The 23,930-nt window shown below is 37.1% G+C and overlaps 1 protein-coding gene across 2 annotated transcripts in view; it reads right to left on the minus strand.

Annotated features, from left to right (window-relative positions):
* Positions 1-23,930, minus strand: part of Amacr (Alpha-methylacyl-CoA racemase) — a 31,645-nt gene that overhangs the window by 2,222 nt on the left and 5,493 nt on the right. For both annotated transcript variants that reach the window (XM_083139289.1, XM_083139291.1), the window contains exons 2-5: positions 16,353-16,486; positions 15,297-15,435; positions 11,601-11,744; positions 6,344-6,587 (exon numbers count right to left, since the gene is read on the minus strand). In XM_083139289.1, coding sequence (XP_082995415.1) covers positions 6,344-6,587; positions 11,601-11,744; positions 15,297-15,435; positions 16,353-16,460 — 635 coding nt within the window. In that variant the 5' untranslated portion in view covers positions 16,461-16,486. The remainder of the gene's footprint in view (positions 1-6,343; positions 6,588-11,600; positions 11,745-15,296; positions 15,436-16,352; positions 16,487-23,930) is intronic.

Consider the following 23,930-nt stretch of genomic DNA (forward strand, 5'->3'; position numbering starts at 1 on the left):
AAGCGTATTGCTTTCAAATTAATGTAATTAGCGAGAAGCGACATCAAAAGTTTCGAGCTGGGCAGGAAAAATATGCAATCTTATGGATAAATTACTCGAATAGCTTGGTTTCTTCACGGTGGCTTGTGGCCATGTGGGTTAAAGGCCAGCTTTCTAAGCTGAAATCCTATGTTCGAATCCCCATGTCTCCAAAATATTTTTTCATACCAAATGGGTGCTACATAATATATTTTATTCTCGTCACAGCAATTGCAGCCTGATATTGTTTGCGTGCCAATAAGAAAATATGTATGCAGATTGTAGATGTTATTATCAGAAACAAAGAGAATTAATCAGTAACTACAATTATTTACCTAAACATCACTCATATGGCACTTAGAATAGAGCTGTAAAATATGTATTTTGGATAATTAGCTGTTTGAATTATTCTTCTTATATTATAATTATTATACTTCTGCTTTCGAGGTGCAATTTGAGCAAAACAGCTGAATGTGGACTGCAATCTAATATTAATAGCAATACAACCATTCCAGTATAGAGATATGAGAGGGTTTAAGTAAATTCAATGTTACATTCCATGGAAAGTTTGTTCCTTGTTACGAACTCTCTGAATAAAAGCTTCCTCGTGTCTGTTGGCTTTCGCGGGAGCTGCTTTATACTGCCAAGGTCAAATATTAGCCGTGTTCGAGTAAGGAGGGCACTAGTGACGTAGTCACGTGAACCTGTCAATCCAGCTGTTTGTTCTATGTGACCGAGAAGCAGAAACAATTCATTTTGCTTTGGTATAAATTAACAAACTGCAAGGGTCGTGAGTTTGAACCCTGTCAGGATCAGATTTTTTTCTTCTCTTTATTTACGAGGTAAACAGTGAAGTGTATCAAGATTCGAAAGTAGATTTTCATATTTAGGTGTATTTTGGCCATCGATGTAATTTCGAAAACCGCCAACATTCAATTCAATAGGAAACATTCAGATGTAAAAACATATGGTGCTAACGGGAGACCTATATTTCTGCGCTTTTACAGGTTTCGAAAAGAAGGAAAAATTATACATTTATTTCAAATATATATCTTGATTTTCACAGGGGCACGTGGCAAAGTGTTTTTTTTTTTTTTTCAAAACGTGACAATAGTCTGTGGATACGTCAAACTCACACTTCAATTATACTCTGGATGGGACTTAACAGTTGCAAATGAGATCTGAACCACTATGTGCCTGCCATCTGCTATCGTCCCAGAGCCACTATATTACAACTCATCAGTCATCCGGGCTATTAAAAATGAGTCAATGGTTGTCCTTTCATTTAACTTTAAGAGTAAATGGATTTTTTGTAAAATAAAAATTGTCGGGCTTTACTTTTTTTACACGTGCATGTTGGTTTCGTAATGGAGCACAATAATAGAATTGTGACTATCATAAAATTCTTACCGAATGAATGAATGTTTCTGTAGATTCCAGAATAATGACTCTTCATTTTGAAATAAATAGTTTAAAATAATTTAATTTATGTGTCGTTGGTTAATGAGATTCATCGTCACATAGCAGAATCCGCTATATTGACGGGAACTAGAGAACGGTAATCATTTAGGTTTGGAAACACTAATCTTCCACAAAAGCACGACTTGCCAACGTCTTCATTAATTTTCATGCACAAGCTTCACTTGTATTTTGTCAGCAATGTGTACAGCATATGAACCCTATCTGATGAAGCGAATTGCTTTCAAATTAATGTAATTAGCGAGAAGCGACATCAAAAGTTTCGAGCTGGGCAGGAAAAATATGCAATCTTATGGATAAATTACTCGAATAGCTTGGTTTCTTCACCGTGGCTTGTGGTCATGTGGGTTAAAGGCCAGCTTTCTAAGCTGAAATCCTATGTTCGAATCCCCATGTCTCCAAAATATTTTTTCATACCAAATGGGTGCTACATAATATATTTTATTCTCGTCACAGCAATTGCAGCCTGATATTGTTTGCGTGCCAATAAGAAAATATGTATGCAGATTGTAGATGTTATTATCAGAAACAAAGAGAATTAATCAGTAACTACAATTATTTACCTAAACATCACTCATATGGCACTTAGAATAGTGCTGTAAAATATGTATTTTGGATAATTAGCTGTTTGAATTATTATTCTTATATGATACTTATTATACTTCTGCTTTCGAGGTGCAATTTGAGCGAAACAGCTGAACGTGGACTGCAATCTAATATTAATAGCAATACAACCATTGCAGTATAGAGAGATGAGAGGGTTTGAGTAAATTCAACGTTACATTCCATGGAAAGTTTGTTTCCTTGTTACGAACTCCCTGAATAAAAGCTTCCTCGTGTCTGTTGGCTTTCGCGGGAGCTGCTTTATACTGCCACGGTCAAGTATTCACCGTGTTCGAGTAAGGAGGGCACTAGTGACGTAGTCACGTGAACCTGTCAATCCAGCTGTTTGTTCTATGTGACCGAGAAGCAGAAACAATTCATTTTGCTTTGGTATAAATTAACAAACTGCAAGGGTCGTGAGTTCGAACCCTGTCAGGATCAGATTTTTTTCTTTTCTTTATTTACGAGGTAAACAGTGAAGTGTATCAAGATTCGAAAGTAGATTTTGATATTTAGTTTTATTTTGGCCATCGATGTATAATATGTAATTTCGAGAACCGCCAATGTTCAATTCAATAGGAAATATTCAGATGTAAAAACATATGGTGCTAACGGGAAACCTATATTTCTGCACTTTTAGAGGTTACGTAGAGAAGGAAAAATTATATCTTTATTTCAAATATCTCTTGATTTTCACAGGGACACGTGGCAAAGTGATTTTTGTTTCAAAACGTGTCAATAGTCTGTGGATACGTCACACTCACACTTCAATTATACTCAGGATGGGACTTACAGTTGCAAGTGAGATCTGAACCACTATGTGCCTGCCATCTGCTATCGAACCCAGAGCCACTATTACAAGGGGACTAATTTACAACACAACATACGAAAGTCTCTCTCTTATGTCACGAAATTGATCAATTTCTAATTTAGCTCACGATTAAGCTGGAGAACAATAAAACAAAAATAAATTAAATGAATCATTTTCCAACAACATAAAAATCAAATAATCCACATTCCTAGATAAAAAAGAGACAGGCCAACTTTCCATTATGTTTATGAATTACGAGGGTCATCCAGAAAATAAAGACCGCTTGGTTATACAAAATGAAAACACAATATTTATTGGAAAAAAAACAATTCTGTTACATACCTGAAGCTTCCTTCACTTCTCTACATAATCACCTCCTACATTTAAACATTTGTCATATCTGGGCACGAGCTTCAGAATTCCCATATTATACTCTTCTGCCGCCAGTTCATTAAGGTCATGGCAACCGTCTTTTGGAATCGTAAAGGTGTTCTTTTGGTGGATTTCATCCCAAAAGGCACTAAGATCAATGCAAATCGTTATTGTGAGACTCTTAAGAAAACTACAGTGAGCCATCCAAAACAGGAGGCGAGGAATGCCTGGAGGAATTGTGCTTCTGCACGACAATGCCCGCCCTCACACTGCTGGTGCAACTCAAGAATTGCTGGATCAATTTGTATGGGAAATTTTTGATCATCCACCCTATAGTCTGGACCTTGCTCCTAGCAATTTCCACCTTTTCCCTAAACTGAAATACTTTCTGGGCGGTAAACGTTAAGAGTTGGAGAATGCAGTGACCACCTGGCTTAATGAACTGGCGGCAGAAGAGTATAACATGGGAATTCTGAAGCTCGTGCCCAGATACAACAAATGTTTAAATGTAGGAGGTGATTATGTAGAGAAGTGAAGGAAGCTTCAGGTATGTAACAGAATTGTTTTTTTCCAATAAATATTGTGTTTTTCATTTTGTATAACCAAATGGTCTTTATTTTCTGGGTGACCCTCGTATATAATCGCTGAGTCTAGTGCTCTTTTTATACAAACACTACTAGAAAGCAATTTTGGTGGATAATTTTAGTTAAAAGTAGTTTCTTTTAAATCTTAGTAATAACTCCTGCAACCGGATCAAATGATATTCCTTGACGTTTACAAAATTACAGATCTAGATGAGAGGGTTGATCCAAACACTTACTCGTGCACTATGAAATAACTCAAACAGCTAACCAACCAAAAGACATATTTTACAGCTCTATTCTAAGTGCCATATGAGTGATGTTTAGGTAAATAATTGTAGTTATGATTAATTCTGTTTGCTTCTGATAATAACATCTACAATCTGCGCACGTCTCTTGTCTCTTGTCTTTACAATTTGGACCAGGCTTTTTTCTTTCCCATCTGAAAATTACTCTTAAGGTGTGAGCATTCATCGAGTGGGTCACTTGTAAATATATATCTATGTATAAAACGAGGAGAGCGACACGTGAATGACGGAACATCTTAAAATACATCTGCTAATGTTCCTCACAACTTACTCATTTAATTTCAGTGGTTTTATTCTTGAGAATATTAACGGTGTGTTTTATCACACAATTTTTTTTTTCATTTTAGCACTTGTTGTAAATATCGAGGCTTAGCAGCAACTAAAAACTCTCAATTTCAAGTAACAGTCACGTTCTCTGAACGAGTAATAGTTTCAATACATATTTTCTTATTGGCACGCAAACGATAACAAAGTTTCAGGCTGCAATTAGTGTGATGAGAATAAAATACATTATGTAGCACCCATTTGGTAAGAAAAAATATTTTGGAGACACGGGGATTCGAACGTAGGATTTCAGCTTAGAAAGCTGGCCTTTACCCGACATGGCCACAAGCCACGGTGAAGAAACCAAGCTATTCAAGTAATTTATCCATAATATTACATCTTTTCCTGCCCAACTTTTGATGTTGCTTCTCGCTAATTACATTAATTTGAAAGCAATGCGCTTCATATGCTGTACACATTGCTGACAAAATACAAGTGAAGCTTGTGTATGAAAATTAATGAAGATGTTGGCAAGTTGTGCTTTTGTGGAAGGTTAGTGTTTCCAAACCTAAATGATTATCGTTCTCTAGTTCCCGTCAATATAGCGGATTCTGCTATGTGACGACGAATCTCATTAACCAACGGCACATAAATTAGATTATTTTAAACTATTTATTTCAAAATGAAGAGTCATTATTCTGGAATTCATTTATTCGGTAAGAATTTTACGAGAGTCACAATTCTGTTATTGTGCTCCATTACGAAACCAACGTGCACGTGTAAAAATGTAAAGCCCGACAATTTTTATTTTACAAAAATTTCATTTACTGTTAAAGTTAAATGAGAGGACAACCATTGACTCATTTTTAATAGCCTGGATGACTGATGTATTGGGGGGGGGGGGGTACCTCCTCTCATGTGCCCCCCTGGCTGACATAAACTCTTCTTCCTTTAGCATTTCTATTATTTTTCCCATCGCTTATTCAGTGCCAACTTTACGATTCCGTTTGACAAAGTGTATGGGGGAAGGAGTTTATTTATTCTTCAAGCCTTCTCCTGGACTAGGATAACACTATTTCTGAAATATTTTTTTTGCATCAGTTTTAGGAATTGCAACAGCACTATTTCTGTCTCGGTTATTCTTATTGCATTTTTTTTCTTTCCTTTTTCGTTATTTAGTGTTGCTTTTCTTCCATTTTCGGCTACTCGCGACAATGAAGAGACACTCAAAAGAACACCCTTGCTCAGGCCAAATTCGAACCCGGGGCCCTCGCATTCTAACGAATTGTGATAACTACTTCGTCACGAACATCAAAAATGCTTCTTTTTGTTAAAATAAATTTCAGGAATATTTCACATTTACATTACTTTGATTGCAGATGTGGAAATTCCAGTTAATTAATATTTACGCTGCAATCTTTCCGTTAGCCCTTTTCTTTGAGTCTGAGACACAAAATTCCCTGCATATGGTTAAATTGATTGATAGTAAGCAACACTGCTGCTTTCTGAACACTTACTTCGGCTGTACTTCCGGCCACGAAGCTGGACTTCAACTCAAACAAGTGTGCCACTTTTTGTGAACAGAAGTGTACATAAATAAACAGCCTTGATGTTCTATGATAAAAACAGACTTGGAAAGAGTCTTAGGTGTTGACCTACAGCATACTAACATATGCTAGTCATGGCTGGCTGTTTAGTTTAAAGTAAGATCTGAAGCATGATACATGTGTCCACCCTGTTTGTTTATTTAATTGCTTTCACAATGAAATTTAGCCACTTACAGCATTATAAAAACACTCCTCCAAATTATTTTTGGAGCATAGGCATCATATAATGTGCAATTTTCATATTGTATTTTTACATTGAACTTAACCTAATGGTGGGAATTTAAAAAATTAATTACTTACATATTTTCTCCTCGGTTTTGTCCCCAAATTGGAAGAGACTGTGAGCGGAAAATCCAACTTCCTACGTATGCAGCACCTTCTACCATACTGGCATCAACTACTTGCCCTTTCCCTGATTTTGTTCTTTCCAGGAGGGCGGTTACGATTCCAAAAGCACAAATCAAACCACCTCCAGCAAAGTCTGCCAGAAGGTTAAGAGGAGGTGAAGGTATTTCGTCTTTACGACCCAGCATTGACGACAAACCTGTCAGATTACAATTATTTCATTACCATCAATGCGACAATAATGGACTTTCAATTTCTACATCAAGCCCAAAACAATGAAACCTCAATCTATCAACTTGAAGCATGCTGGCTAATGACAAGTTTGTAGTCTCCCCCCCCCCTAATTTTCAGTCACTTTTTCTGCCTCTCTAGGCTAACTGGGACAATGAGAATGATGATTAGATGAAACTGAAGAAGTGGCACTCACAAACAAACACCCAAATAGTTACTGTACTGTGGGACACGAAAATGCAAGTGTCATGGCAACATGTATCCAGGGTAGTGTTGCCATGTTGGACTGATGTTCTCTCCCTCAAATCGCAAAATTTTATACTTTATACTTGATACTTTTTTGTAATTTATTACTTATTTCATTCTTTATGTTAAATCAAGTCTCAGTTTTTCAGCAGTTCGATTTTCTCCATGATCATATAAATTAAAAACAGACCTACACGCTACTTCCTTATCAAACTCATCTAATCTGGTTATTCTCTCTATTGTAGCGTTTCCGTGGCATATGAAAGTGGGCTTCATTTCTTGCTGTATTATCTATGGTTCTTTTAATGCTATGAACAGTTATGAACATGCCACATGCATATTCAGTCAGTTTCCAACTTGTTTAAAATTAATAGTATTGGCTATTTCTGGATTATCAGCTAACATTTGAAAAAAAAAATACATGTGCATTAATTCTTTTAGTTTATTTATTGGGGTCGTGCCTGCCAAATCATTTCCCTCGTTGCCGTGGTGAATGGGGGCTATTTTCATTCTCATCATTTATATTAGTAGTCCCGTCTAGTTCACTGCACTCTTTTGACTCTCTTTGCACTGAATTGTCTGGTTGGTTTCTAGGTGCAACACAGACTCTTCTACTTTGTCGATTTGGTGCCTGCACTGTTTGCACTACATTCTGGAGTGATGTATGGTCATGTGGTGCATGCTAACTAATCAAATGAACCTTTAAAGCTGATGACAGGCATTTCGTCCACTGAGAATGTATTGGGTTGGTGTGAATGGAATGTCTGGCCCAGGTGCCTGCTTCGAGAAGAAGTTTAACTATACCAGTGTTATTGAAACAAGCAGCATAATGTAATGCAGTTCTTTGCTTACCCAAAGTAACATGGCAGTAATTCTTTCTAAAAAAGAAAGTAGATACAATGATGGTGCGTCATTGTCAAAGGCCCAAAAAATCAAAACTACAATACCTGGTTAATCAAAATAGTCGCCATCTGCAGTCACACACTTTTTCATCGCTCAGCCAACAATTGAATTCCATGGCGAAAGAAGTCTGGAGTTTGCGACGCAAAGATCTCCTCAACGGCATGTTGTACCGCCCCATCATCAGCGAAGGTCTTCTCTGTCAGGAAGTGATCGAGATGCCGGAAGAGATGGTAGTCAGTGGAAGAGAGGTCGGGAGAATATGCTGATTGAGGAAGGGTTTCATATTGCAACTCATGGAGAGCCTGCACCGTCCTTTGCGCAACATGTGGGCAAGCATTGTCGTGCAACACGAGGACACCAGGTCTGTGGACCATTGCTGGATGCTTGCAGAGAAGTTTGTGGTGCATTTCATGGAGTTCAGCACTGCAACAATCTGCATTGATGGTTTCACCTCGCCTGAGAAAGACATGATGGATCACACTCACCACAGACCACCATACCAGCAACAACACCTTTCGTGGGTGGAGAGGTGGTTTCGGAAATCGCCCTGGACGTTGATCACGATCTAACCATTGTCCTGATCGTTTACGATTGTCATAGCAGATCCATTTTTCATCTCAAGTGACAATCCGATGCAGGAAACCATCCCGGTTATTCCTTACACTCAGAGAACTGCACACCTCCAGACGGCGAGTCTTGTTGACCGGTGTCAAATCATGTGGTGCATTCATTTACCATTCCTGGCCCAAATGCACTGTTAGTGTTTTTGGCGGCTTGCTGAGCAGAATGTCCCAGTTTGAATTCGTAAAGACAGATCACTCGCAATTGTTTGTTCTCCATGGTGCACTTTCAGACGACCCTGTTCAGCAACACACTGCCTCCTGACTGTTAGACCCGTGACCTCAGTCAATCCCTGTGTTGTTGAGGTGAGTTTCCCACCAGACGTCAATGCAGACATTTCATTCGCACCAACCCAATAAATGTTCTACGTCCAGTTTTTCCTTTTTTCAGGAGAGCCCTTTAAAGTTTGTCATGATATACTTATTGGACCTTTGTCACGATTGTGCTGAAAGTTTATATCATTGCAAAGGCTGATATATTGAAGCCTCTCTAAAAATAAGTTGTTGTTTGGTTAGGTATTTATGCTGTAATTCATTGTTGAAATTTCAGATAGAACAATTGCACGCAACACCAGCTATGATTTGAGAGTGCCAGTGTTCTAACTACCAGATTTAACACTGCATTCTGGAAACGATATGGAGGTGAAACAATTTCATTATAAATTTGTCATTTGGTAGCAAAGTAAAATAAATAATTCATATTTTGGGAAATCAATCAACTACTTTGAATCCACTATTATTCAAAATTCTTGTCTGTTAACAAAAGTAAGAACCGAAGACCACTGCCAGTGTTAAGCATATTCCACAAGTGACTGAGGTTAGAATGCAAGTGGTTTATCTCATACTCGGATGGTTTAGGAAATTGTCGTAAGGTTTCATTGGCTGTTTCCAAATTCTGCACATGGACCAAAAATACACTCAATATATCAACATTGGTTATATGTAGGCATCAGACGATTGCAGGAATGAAACAATTGCATCCTAAATAGATTATAGCCAAAATATCTCCATTCGTTTACAATTTGGAGATAGAACATTTGCATTCTCAATGGACGATTTGTTGAATCTTCTGAAGTTGAACACCGCTATTTGTCTAGTTGGTCAAACATCATTTCCTTGCACCAGCCTGACAGCGGGATACACCTGCACTACACCTAGTGTCAAAAAGTGCAACGAACTAGACAGGGCTAGTGTCAACAGCAACTTTACTGAATCACTGACATCATTCAAAGAACTGCACCCATTTGTGTTGAGACAATGCCACAAAGTGAGTGGCAAAGAGGGGAGTAAGGAGACAGTTGACCTTGAGGCTCCCATTTTCATGTCCTGCAGTTTAGTAACCTAGTATTAGTATAGTGGAAAAATTTGCACCATTAGCCTGGTGGTGTGATACGCTCCAAATATTTTTTTCCAGTGTTGCATAAAGACAGCTTGCAAATATTAGCAAAGCATAAGGCCCTACTTATGTGTAGTTCATAAGTCCTACACTAATTCAAACATTTTGGATCCATTGCCATATCCTCTCTCAGGGGTATTCAGAAATCACAATGAAAAACAGAATAAAAAGTGGTTAAAAGGAAAATAGACTTGGGTTTGAAAACTGCACCTGCATTATCATCATCATCTGTCTTGTATGACAGATACATGTCACAATATACCATACAGGCCCTTCTTTACTCAGCGGGGCCCATGCTCAACATTAGTTACTGCTGGTGTTTGTTAACTCGTTTTAATAAAATAATTGTTTACTACTTTTGGTACCATGCAGCATGTCCCTATTAGTATAGGTCTTATAAACCACACGTAAAGACTTATGCTTTGTTAACAGTCCAAATAACTTTATAATTTGGTACAAAGTTCACATGATCGCAGAAAAAACTTAAATATGACTGAAATACACTCATTTTTTCTTGAAACCTGCCTGGACTAATCTGCATTAAAATGAACTGGAATATAAGAAATTCTGTACCTAACAAAAACAATTTGATAATACATTTACATTTTCAGAGTCATAACATCAGTGTGCATGAAAAATAAGTGTCATAACTAGACCAGCAGGGTGTGTCACAACTCAAGCAGTTAAAAATGCATAAAAGTAACACAATAGCATGCATAACGAAGATTGAAGCTGGACTAATGTTCCCCAATATGTGACAAAGTTCAATGAAAGAACAGACAAAGTCAATGTTGCTAAATTATATGGCATACGGTTTTAGAAGCGATATCAGGCAGGGTCATGCAGAATGAGTCCGTGCTGACCAGCCTATGGAAGGAGTACAACATTGTACAGTTAGGAAACTGCAGCATGCAAGTTAAACACCATGTTTTGTATTTTTCTTGCACACAAGAAGATTTCATAAAATTCACCACTTCAAGGCTCGTCATAAGATGGGCAAGACATTTTGCACATGATTGTCCAAGTCCCATAAATGTCTGGTGCCTACAGCCGGAGTTATCGTTTCTCAAAGAAACACTGGAAAACAACACGTCTCAACACACACGTAATGACCCTTTCATTTTCCTTCTGCGAGTTGTTGTATCTTGGGAAAACAATGGGTGTTAATTTGTCTCAATATACACACATGACTCTTCATTGTCGCAAGCATTCTCCAACATGTCAGTCTGAGTCAGTTTGAGTTCTAATATGCTGCAGTGATATGATGATATAATCCTGTGTACGAATATTCACTATATTATTTCACTGTACTCATGTATACTGTGTGTACACTATAAAAAATAGTTGAATATTGGCCACAGCACATTCTTTGTCTTTCCCTTATGCTAGCAGTTAGTTTGGCAACAGTGCAATAGCACTGGCTGCGTATTGGCTGAACTCATGTTCCCTCTAAAAGCATACAGTATAGTAGGAAATAAATCAATATAGTACATCTAATGGCAAAAATAATAATAATAGACAAATTGTCCACAGATAATAGGCTATTTCACATTCTTTGTTGTTTTAAGGTATGAGATTGTGTTGATTCAAAGCAGATGTTGTTCTCTACTTACTGACGTTTTTATTCTATTATTATCACATTGTGAAAAATAGATGGAATGAAAATAGTGAAGGACAATTTATCTACTGTTTCTTTTGCTGTTGAGTATAGCAGAGGAGGTACTAGACTAGCAAAGAATTAAGTACAGCTAGTTTAGTTTAGATGGACCCACTGAGAACACTACAGTTTCATTACTAGGATTCATATTCTTCTCACCTGACAGAGAGACATAATTAATATCATGGCCAGCCATTTTTGAAAATGGACCTCTTTGACCAAATCCTGTAAGTCTTGCATATATTAATTTGGGATTATCTGCTAAAAGTATATTGGGTCCGAGTCCAAGTTTCTCCATTACACCTAAAATGTGAAAGAAAAAAATTACAGTAGAGTAAGCTAAGAATCTTACTTATTTGCAAATTAGCCAGTTTAATACTAAAGAGTGGGGTGGTGAATGAAAACAACAAAAATTCTCAGGGTCACATGTGTTATACATCTATATGATATTTGTCACTAATTTGTAACAAACAACCTACTTTGTTGTGATGGGTTTTGTATTCACTCAACATTTCAACCACCTCAGGATGCAGCAGAACATTCTTCACGAAAAGCACATGGTATTAAGAAGGTTGAAATGTTCAAGTTAAAAAGGTAAAGTGCTCCCCTATGCATAGCACCATGCCATGAAGGCGTATAGGGGGTGTGGGGGTAACGCCCCACACTTTCTTGATCCGGTCGCGAGTGGGGGTGATGTGATGTGATCAGCATCACGCCCCTGACCGCCTTTACCCCTCAGGGTTTCACCCAGGTACCCATGTTATTCGACGCTGGGTGGGTGCCGGGGCCGCTTCCATCGTTAGAAAAGTTCCTGGATTTGAAGTTAAAAAGGGTAAAACTTGGCACGATGCATCAAGTGTAATTTGGAGTGAACATAATTGAGCTGTGGTTATAAAAAAAAACATGGTTTTCCCAGAATTTCCTGACGTTTATCAACACCGAAACACAGGATGTTCACCTACTATGGACTATTCCTGGTAAAAATTGATTTGACAGCCAGATAATGTTTCTATCACAGCCCCATTCTGTTCACTCCAAACGAGACTGATATACCATGTTCTACTATAATCATCTTCTACAGCTTCTTGAAGACCAATGTGCATTTGGTTGAAACATTAAGTGAATAGAAAATACACTGAAATAGGTTATATTATTTCAATTTCAATTTTAGATATTACTTGAGGAACAAAAATTTTTGGCAATGGTTTTAATTACCAAGTTACGTCTGTTGAGTGATGGAAACTGGGTGTTTGTTACTCCCTCATCCCTGTTTGTTATGTATTTGTACTAGGACTGTGAGGAAAAAAGAAGTAAAGTACACTATGGAGGTGATGGGAGCAGCAGCATGCTCCAACCTGAGCTGTTATGCAGTGACAAAAATTTAAAAAAAATCCACTTGAGTGTGCTATAAGTCCACTTTATGCACAGAAGGGCTAATTGCGACTGGACCTACAGTTGAAGTGTGATCTGAACCACTAAACCACTATGTGCATCCACAGGTTAAATTCCCACTGAAAAGCACACTCCCTGCGAATGAAACCAGGGTGTTCCATGCAGCAGTTGGATGACCAACCAACTTAACAATTTTGTACTATGGTAATTACTACTTTATTGTATTGTCTGATAAAGATGTACTGATCAAATTGTCAATAATTTTGCTGATCTTGTAAATGAGCTAAAACTTCAGTTATGAATTTCACATTTTCATGCATTATGTTCATAAATCTTCTTGGTTCAAATAAAGCAACATTTTCCATAGATTTGGTATCGTGCATTTTATAAATTTATTCAGCAGCCACAAGTCCCGAAAAACCTATAATCACATTATTTACATAAAACTATGGGCAATATATCAGATTATTTCACTTTGATAACATATCTTTATATTTTTGATTTTTAACTAAAGATTTAATAACAGGATTGTGAAACATAATCAAGATAGTGTTCATATGCTTTCAAAATCCTAGTTAAAAAAAACAACTTTTGGCTCTTTGCTAGGTGACAATATTATCAGGCTATTCAGAAAGTAGGTTCTATTCTAGGCTTACATTTTTTTTTTAAGAAGGCATAAATATTTTTCACAAATTACTATGATCAGAACCGTTCCACCACAAAATGCTTCAACACTGAAAGGTTCTTGCCATAACCAGTGGCAAAGCTAAGGCGAAAATACTGGATAGGCTGAAAAATCTGCTTACCTTAATTTTTTTTATACAGCAGGTCCATGCGTCGATTCTTGTTGGTCGCAAAAGTATCAATTACTCTTTCCTTGAAGCCTTGATCAATAGAAAGTTCTTTAACCAGTTTCCTTCAATGGCTATTGTACTGAGAGAACTTAATCTTTCATTTTTCATTGAATTACGGAGATAATTTATTACTCTCTTGAGGGTGCTCATACTTCTTTCGGAGGAAGCTGTTGTAACAGGGAATGTCAAGACCAACTTGGTAAGTTGTGTTACTTCTTTGTAGATTGTTTGAAGATCATTGCTAACTATGAATTTTAGAAGGTCTGCAGGAGGTAAATGCTTTTCTTCATCAGCATAGATATTCTTTAATTCATTTTCTAATCGTTCTTTGTTGAAAAATAAATATGTGGACAGAAGGTTATTTACTTTCATCACAGGAAAATTTAGTTCATATCTCCCAAAGCTATTATGGTCTAGCAATTCAACAACTTTTATCTTTTCAAGATCTCCAAAACGTATTTCCATTTGAACAGTCAGTGTGTCCAAGATTTCGTAGGTTAAGCATCTGAGAGCAACGAAGTCTTGTTCACTTGCACTTATTTCACTGCAAATCCTCTTAGAGTTTTTGTTACACATGATGACCATTCTTTTTCACCCCCGTACAGAATACAGGTATAACAATATAACTTACTTGTATTAGAGCACCCTGTTAGCCAAGGATATTTCTTATACCATGAAAACTGAAACTTTCTATTTTGTCTTCCTCCATCTGTTACTTTAATATTTAAATGTGGTGTCCATTGCCTATCTTTGTAAGCACATTTGGTTTCATAAGTCCAACTTGAAAATGGTTTCTCTTTTAATTCCTCAAACAATGACGTCAATGTTTTCTCAGTATCAGCCATTTTTATAACATAAATACACTATGTGACACACACACAAACACACACGTGCATGCACTTGAAGTAAATTAAAATCCAACAATGCAGCGCGTGAACGACACACTTTGCACAAGAAGACTAAAAGCACAACAGGTTGGTTCTGAGGCTAGCCGCTTTCACCCAGCGAATCGGCAGTCCCCTCCCCTCCTACCTACACAGAAAAGCCTCACAGTTCGGACCGAATGTGCTCTCCTCTTTCTGGCCTGACTGCAGAGACATCTGGAAGGATCGGCGGAACCAAATGGTCGGATTACATAGTTTAATTCGTTTTAACGAACTTTGATTGTTACAGGGTGCAAGAACATTTGAATTTCAACATTTGTTGGGTAGGCTAAGCCTCAAAAGCCTCATAGGAGCTTCGCCACTGGTCATAACAAGACACAAGGTAGTGTAGACGTTTGTTGAAAACATCTGCCACCTATCACATCATTTGAATAGGAGAAATGGTCCTCCTTTACAGTCCAGACTTGACACCAAGTGACTTCCTACGCATTTTAATCATGATGTACTGAAAAATGAAATACAGAAGTGGTTCCACACCTAGGCAGCAGAAAACTTCAATGTGGGTCTACAAAAAATTATGTCCTTGATCGAGCAGCTGCCTTAAGAATGGTAATGTTTGAAACAAATGTGTGCCTTCATTTTAAAAGCTGAATTTTAGGGGGGTAAGTCTTCTGAGTCTAAACTGCACAAAAATCATATTTTCAAATATGTTCCTAACTACATACCTGTCCTGAATGGTTCTATAAGCACGTCTGATTCTCGACATAACTTCTTCAGTATCTCTTGACCTTTAGGATGTTTCAAATTCAATGAGAGTGCCTTCTTTCCATTTGCAAGGCAGTCCAAACCCAATACTCCTTTTGTCTAGAGGTGAAAAAATAGTCTAAATTAAGTAGTATGAAATAAGATAGTTTCTTTTGTCAGTATTTGTAGATTTTGACCAGTAATTCATTTGAAATGAAAATAAACCCTTGGGATTTTTAAGAAATATTTGTTTCCTTGGAGTTACAATTGGACATACAGCTTGAGCAATGATAAGGAAACTCCAAAATGATAAGCTTGAAAAATGTAAGTTTACAGAAACCCATCTAATATATTTATTAATTCTCTACAGCACAGATGGTGTGGTTGAAATTTTTAATTACCGTATTTACACGTGTATAATGTACACCTTCAATTTTGATGGACAAAAGCGAAAAACAATTAGATCTCATGTACAATGCGCAGCACAATTCAGGTTCAAGAAATGGCTTCCTTAGTTGAAGCACAAATGAACATCATACCTAATCAATGAGTCACCCGTTGTTGTGTGGACCAAGAGGAAAATGTCACCTTGTGTATACAATGAGTCACCAACTTACGCAACCTCCTCCATGTGTGTTTAGAATTTTAAAGCTTTCATTTCTGTGTAACGGGAGGTGCATGTTCAAATTCTGTCAAAATGGCACTTCTTTTCTTGATGTCTCAAAATGTTGACAAAAAGTGAAAAATCATGGGAATGGCAATTTCACTTTTACATTTTTTTAAAAAAATTATTATTACTAAAGAAATCCAAAATGGTAATTTGTATTTGTGCCTGTTGATATATATGTGTTATACGCAGTGACATAGTGAAAACATGTGTGGTTTTAGTGTTGGCTGTCCGAATTATTCCATGCATAATACACACCACAGTTTTTGGGGTCAAAAATTTAAAAAAAAAAAATGTGCATTATACAAGAGAAAATATGGTAGTCATACTTACATGTTCAAGAAAATTACCTATGCCCAACTGTTCGTACCTTGTCTATTCGAATTACGGTTGCACCAAAGTCTGCCAAAACCATCCCACAAAATGGAGCAGGTGCTAGTCCAGCCAGCTCTACAACACGAATGCCATTTAAAGCCATAATTTGTTCTCAATTTTCACTGGAACCTATTGAATAAATGCAGCAAGTCAGCTATTACATAATTCTAAAGAAATTATTTATAACATGTCATTAACTGGGAAAAATAGACAAAAAAAAAGATGATAATAATAAGTGTGTCTACATGGCAATAAAGCCACAGGCCAAATTATCAATCTATTAGGAAGCTTAACTTATGCTTAACCTAACCCAAAGATGTGCTGAAGCACATAAAATTTCAGTTTCTTAGCATTAAAAAACCTTTATGTAAAAAAGTTATTTACATTCAGCAAAACAATTTTCAAGATATCTTGCAAATCACAACATTTTAATATGAAAAAATAAGATTATGTGATGTGAATGGCGGTGGGGAGGGCTACAGGTATTATTGTTGTCAAACAATAAGTTGGAGCCGAGATATGGTCCATGAGTACTAATCAGTACCCTGGAATAGTGGTTATAGATTTCTAATGAATCACCAATAATGACAATTCTTATCATAATTAAATAGCATTTGAATCTGAATTCATTATGCAAAATACAATCTTTGCAACTTTTATAGTTTTCAAAATAGCCAACTGATACAACTAATGTTTTAGTAAATTTTGGTAACAGTTCCTTATATCGGAGACACATTAAAACTGAATATTTTGAGTTTTGCAAAACACCATGTGCCATAGTTCAAGGTGCCATTATGCTTTTTACACGAAAACAAACACAACTTTTCACAGTGAGTAGTTTTTGTTATTCCTTTTTTTGCTTCCGTAACACACAATATGGCGGCCAGAGGTTGACTAGCGTTGTAGGTATGCAGTGTTTCCAACATTTTTCACTGAAAAATACCTACTATCGTGTTCGTCACGTGTGCAAATTGTACATTATGCACGGGTAGCTGACGGATAGCCCCGCAAAACATTCACGGATAGCACCACGAACCATTTCTGATAAGGTTAGGTTAGGCAAGCATAGTTTAAAAAAAGGGGTTGGAAACACTGACAGGGGGTTACGTCATCAAACGTATGCAACATCCGGTTCACGTAGTGAAAGCAATGGAACTTGTGCGTCAGTGAGACATTTCTCTTGAAAAATACATGATTTCCCAGTCAAATAGATTCCATGATGAAAGAAAATACCTCGACGAACGTTGGACACCTTAGAAACTCATTTCCGTAAGTAGTTTCTTCTGTAAAAATGAAGAAATGTGTCTCCGATATAACGAACTGTTACCTAAATTTTATCTTATTGGCATTGGTTAGGTAAAGGTTGTTATACTGCTGATTCCTGTAAATTTTTGACTTCCACTGCACCAGCACCTCGTAATCTTTCAGTTCACAAAATTATGTCTGTCTCATAGTAGCAAACAACAGATACAAAGTTGATTGATTGATTTGCTTTATATTACTTCATTTTTGTGCCACTTTTGGCTAATTTGCAAAGATGGGGATGAGTGATGATATGATGAATAGACACTCACAAACATCCATGCCCTACCTGGGATTCGAACCCAGGGATTCATAGGGCGATGTGCCACTCTGCCACGGGGGCCGGCAACAGATATAAACTGGTTGATTGCTGACATGAACGAACAAACTAACTGACCAATGTGTAAATTTTTCTAGAAAAAAGTTAATCCTTTGTATAATGTTGTGATGTGATGTGACATTTGTAGCTTTATCGAAGTTACTGAAGGTTAAATATATGACATCTGTTGACTTCTGATCGCTTGACCACCACTGACGACAACCAATGCAATCAAGGTCCTCTATATCATGTTTGGTTAGTATTAGGTAGATATTTGCCTCCACTTAATTTCATTTTTCTATAATTAGTAGTATCTCAGAAATTAATTGGGTTTGATTTTTGACTACATGACTACAACAAGCAGATGGATTGCCTGGCATAGATGGTGGAGACCGCATCATGCACAGAATTCACAGTTATTTGAACCCACCAAATTTCATCTTTATAGTTTGAATCACTTTGGGGGTGTCAAAACATTAAAATGGGTGTCAAAACATTAAAAATGTGTGAATAGTTAGCTCCCGACAGACAGTTGGTCAACTAACTAACTAACTCTCTAGACTTCTTAAACCCGAAGGTTCATGGCTGCAGCAACACAGGCCTTTCATCTGTCCCTATCCTGAGAAATATATATGTACTCTTTTCCATCCCTACCGATTTCCTTTAGGTCCATCTCAACGTTATCCCTCCATATTCCTACAGGTCTCTTACCATCAGGTTTCCCAACAAGAATCCTGCAAACTCTTCTTTCCTCTCCCATTTGTGCCACATGGCCTGCCCACCTAAATCTTCTTGATTTAATTATTCTAATAATATCTGGACATGAATACAAATTATGTAGTTCTAAATTATGTAACCTTCTCCACTCACCTGTCTCCTCATCCCTTTTAGGTCCAAAGATTTTCCTAAGGAGCTTATTTTCAAATACTCTCAATTTATGTTCCTCTTTCAATGTAAGGGACCAAGTTTCGCATCCATATAATAATACAGGCAAAATTACTGTTTTGTATATTTAAATTTTAGTTTCTTAGATATTAAACGAGAAAACAAAAGTTTATGAAGAGAAAAGTAACATGCATTTCCTGAATTAAGCCTGCTTTTTATTTCCTCTTTAATATCATTTTTATTTGTTAGTATTACTGCTAAGTACTTGAATTTAGAAACCGGTTCAAACGAGTTATCAATAATTAGATTTTGATTATTACCTAACACTTGGTTTCGACCTGTAAGCATATATTTAGTTTTCTCTTTGCTAACTTCCAAACCTATCTCTTTAGTTGCTTTGAAAAATATTTTATCATTATTCTTAATTGTATTTATATCATCCCCTAATAAGTATACATCATCTGCATAGGCTAACAACTGAGTCACACCATTTAATTTTAGTCCTTCGTTAGTTTCTTTTACCTTCCTAACAGCATATTCTAAGGCAAAATTAAAGAGCAATGGAGATAATGCATCTCCTTGTTTTAACCCATCATAAATTGTAAATTTGTCAGACACATTAATACCCACACGAATTTTACTTTCTGTTTCACTGGTGCATACTTTTATCATATTAACAAGCTTCTTAGGTATTCTAGTTGACTAATATATTATATAATTTATCTCTTTTGACTGAATCATATGCTTTTTTGAAATCAATGAATAGCTGATGGACACTTTGATTATACGTGTTTTTTTTGTTTCAGCTAAAAAACGGTTTTACACGGCAAAACCCACTCAAATGTCAAGATGAGGACAAATTGAAGTGGGGATTTGACCCCTGTGTCACCCTCCGATTTCCATGAAACTTGGCAGGTGTATAGAGGGGCCCAAAGGAAGAAATACGTGTTTTTTTGTTTTGGTTAAAAAAACTGTTTTAGGGGGCAAAACCCGCCTCAAATGTCAAGATGAGGACAAATTGACGTGGGAATCATCTGACCCCTGTGTCCCCCTCCGATTTCCATGAAATTTGACAGGTGTATAGAGAGGCCCTATGCCTCCTGTTTCTTCCTATGCCATACTTACGTGGTTTCGGGGTCAGATCCCCACTTCAATTTCTCCTCATCTTGACATTTGAGGGGGGGGGTTTGCCTCCTAAAACCGTTTTTTAGCTGAAACACAAAAACACGTACTTCTTCCTTTGGGCCCCTCCATACACCTGCCAAATTTCATGGAAATCGGAGTGGCACACAGGGGTCAGATCCCCGCGTCAATTTGTCTTCATCTTGACCTTTGAGGGGGGTTTTGCCCCCTAAAACAGTTTATTTTATAGCTGAAACACAAAAACACGTATTTCTTCCTTTGGGTCCCTCTATACACTTGTCAAGTTTCATTGAAATCGGAGGGGGAGACTTAGACCTCCCTTGTAAGTGTATTAATTAATTACAAATCTCGCACGCGCACACACACACACTATATATATATGTGTATGTATGTATATTATATATATATGTATATTAGCAGGTAACAATATGTTATAAACACATTCTTACTTTCCAAAGAAGCGCATGTAGGATGGCAAAACGGATCCGGATCTGAAAGTACTGGATCCGAAAAATTTTAGGATCCGGAACCAACCGGATCCAGATTTCGGATCTGGCCATCTCTACTGCAGAGGATGTTGTTTGCAAATACAGAAAATACATCGGTGCTATCACAAACAATATCAAATCAAATCTCAAATGTTTTTGGTCACTAATCAACTCAAGGAGGCAAAATTCCCGAATACCTTTGAAAGTAAAACATGACTCAGTATGCGCAGAGGGCCCTGACAAAGCTAATATTTTTAACTCTTTTTTTCTCCATAAATACAACCTCGAATACACCGCCTACATCCCTTCCCAACCTCCATCCAGTTTGCTGTCACTCTCTAACGTCTCTCTCAACATCTCCAGAAGAAGTACAATACATCCTATCTTCAATGCCTCAAAATCACACCAATGGTCCTGATAAAATCCCTTCTATTTTCCTAAAAAATGCTGCTTCTTCTCTCACTATTCCCTTTTCTATTTTATTAAACAGATGCTTCAATGAGGGTACATTTCCAGATTCATGGAAAAATGCTAATGTGGTACCATTATATAAATCTGGAGACAAGTGTGCTGTTTCTTCTTATAGGCCTATTTCCCTTCTTTCACCACTTTCTATCGTCTGTGGAAAGATAATAAAGGACCGACTCTACAAATTTACCTCTCCATATATAAATACAGCACAGCATGGCTTCTTACCAGGCAGCTCCTGCTTAACCAACTTGAGCATTTTCTTATCTGACGCTATCAACTCTATATCTGTAAATTCTCAACTGGATGTAGTATATATGGATTTTTCGAAAGCTTTTGACTCTATAAACCACAATTTCCTGCTTCATAAATTATTCCACTGATTCAATATTCATGGAAACTTTCTCTGTCTGCTCAAGCACTACCTCCAAAACAGACAACAAAAAGTTGTTCTTTCCGGAACCTCTTCTTCTTATCAATCTGTATCTTCTGGTGTACCTCAAGGCAGTGTTCTTGGACCTCTTCTCTTCATCCTGTACCTTGATGATCTTCCAGAATATCTTTCCGATTCATGCAAAAACCTTCTCTTGTTCGCTGACGATCGCAAAATATATAGTAAAATCTCCAATTTCAGTGGCATGACACTTCTGCAAAATAATTTAGATTCTCTAATAAAGTGGTGTGAATTATGGAACTTAAAACTCAACCCTCAACCATGATGACCTTCACCTTAAAGAAAAACACATTTACAGTAGACTCGTGATTATCCGAGCTAATTGGGACCAAGATTACCTAGGATATGGAAAAACTCGGATAATAGTGAGATAATGTGCTAATAGGTCGTAAATGATGAAACAACGCTTAAAACTGTATAGTAATTATTTATTACTAGTACAACATAAATGAGAAGATTACTTTTTCCGCTTAGAATAGGCCTACACAGACTTAAACACCACCATAACAATCGGATACACTGACAATGTAACTAACACGTGCAGTGCCAATGGTGACTAGACTCCATAAACAAACAGGGGGTTGCATTATGAAGCACGATGTTTTCCAACCACTCCCTTGGTTAACCAGGAGCCTCGGTTAATCGTGAGTCTACTATAATACTAAATATTTCATAAGAAATAATTGTGTTCAAAGAGCTGCCGCACAAAAGGACCTGGGCGTCATATTTGACAAGAAACTTTCCTTTTCTGAGCACATCTCTGCAGTCACAAAGGGTTCAATGCATATGCTGGGTCTTCTCTATAGTTTCACCGAAATAAACAACTTGACTGCCCTCAGCACCTTTTACAAATCTTTTGTGTTACCTAAAATTGAATACTGTTCTCCAATCTGGTCTATGGCATGCCCCTCAAATTCAGATAGACTAAATTCCATCCTAAATTTCTTCCTGGCCATTGTTCGACACCGAATTCTGTCCACAAAACACTTGCAAAAGTCCATCCTCCTGCAAATGTTAAATATCCAAACTCCTCAAGAGAGACATAGACTGGATGACCATATATTTCTACATAAAATACTGAATGGCAACATCAGAAGTGACTGCCTTCTTCAGGAAATTCACTTCCATGTGCCTGCCTGCTCAACACGAAGCACTCAACTTTTTGCTTCTCAGAAGCCAAGATTGTGCCTCATCCAGCGCTCTCTGTTCCATGGACTGCCCAGCGAATATAATAATCTTGGAAGCCAAATAGACATTTTTGAAAATGTGGACCGTTTTAGAAGAAAGTTAACTAAAAGTATGTAAGTCTCTTAACCACATGTAATTTTTCTACGTTATTATCTTTATTGTGTTATGTTATAATTTCTAGCCTATGTTCTATAAATTCGTTCCAATGTAAAATGGCTAACACTGTATTTGGAATCTTCTATTAAATAAATAAATAAATAAATAATGGTCCCTGGCACAGTCAGCACCTCTATAAGAACGAACGTCAATTATACTAGTATGCCTTCTCTTATCAATGAGAATATGACCTATCTGATTATGAGTTTTACCATCTGGAAAAGACCAGGTATATTTATGGTACTTTTCACAATTAAATTCTTTGAGGTCGCAAAAGTAATTAATCTTATACCATTATCATTACTTAATTCATGAAGACTTTCTTTACCAATCGTGGGTTTAAATGTCTCTTCTTTGCCAATCTGTGCATTACAGTCACCTAACAGAATTTTCATATCATACTGGGAAAATTTATCAAAGACCTGTTCTAACTCTGCATAAAAACCATCTTTAGTATTATCATCTTTATCTCCTGTTGGTGCATGAATGTTTATTAAAATAATTTTACCCCACCTACCCTGTAAAACTGCATATAATATCCTATCATTAATAAATTCTACTGTTTTAAGAGCAGAAATAATTCTATTATTTATAAAGAAGCCTGTTCCAAAATTATGATTTTCAGTACCACCATAGAAAAAAGTATAATTTTTAGTTTTACAATTCCCTTCTCCTGGTCACCTAACTTCCTGGACAGCTACTGCATCTAATTTATACTTAACTACCTCATTAACTGTGCACTGAAATGCCCCAGGTCGGTAAAGGGTCAGAACATTCCACGTGCCTAATTTAATATCCTTATTCCTAATGTAGATCTTATCCTTTGTCCAGGGACCTCCCAAAGTAGTCCCTGCCCGGAGATCCGAATGGGAGACAATTTTACCTTGGGAACATCCATGGCCTCATATTGCTGTTTCTTGACATGTCTTTTTACAGTGCAGAGTTGTCAGCTCTACGCCTAACCCCCAATATGAATGGAGAACCGCACCTGTCGTTGGTAAGTGGATCCCTTGGATCTAGCTGGGAGGATCACATAGTAGTCCACCAACCGTACCCCACTTCTGCCAATTGTGGGACGCTGACAGTTGGTCATGTCAACCAAATTTGTAGAAACTCTTTAGATCTTCGAATTTGCTAGTTTACAAGATATTGACAGGCTACTGTTGATCA

The sequence above is a fragment of the Lepisma saccharinum genome, chromosome 17 (assembly GCF_977018435.1).
Source record: "Lepisma saccharinum chromosome 17, izLepSacc3.1, whole genome shotgun sequence".
In the NCBI taxonomy this organism is placed as follows: domain Eukaryota; kingdom Metazoa; phylum Arthropoda; class Insecta; order Zygentoma; family Lepismatidae; genus Lepisma; species Lepisma saccharinum.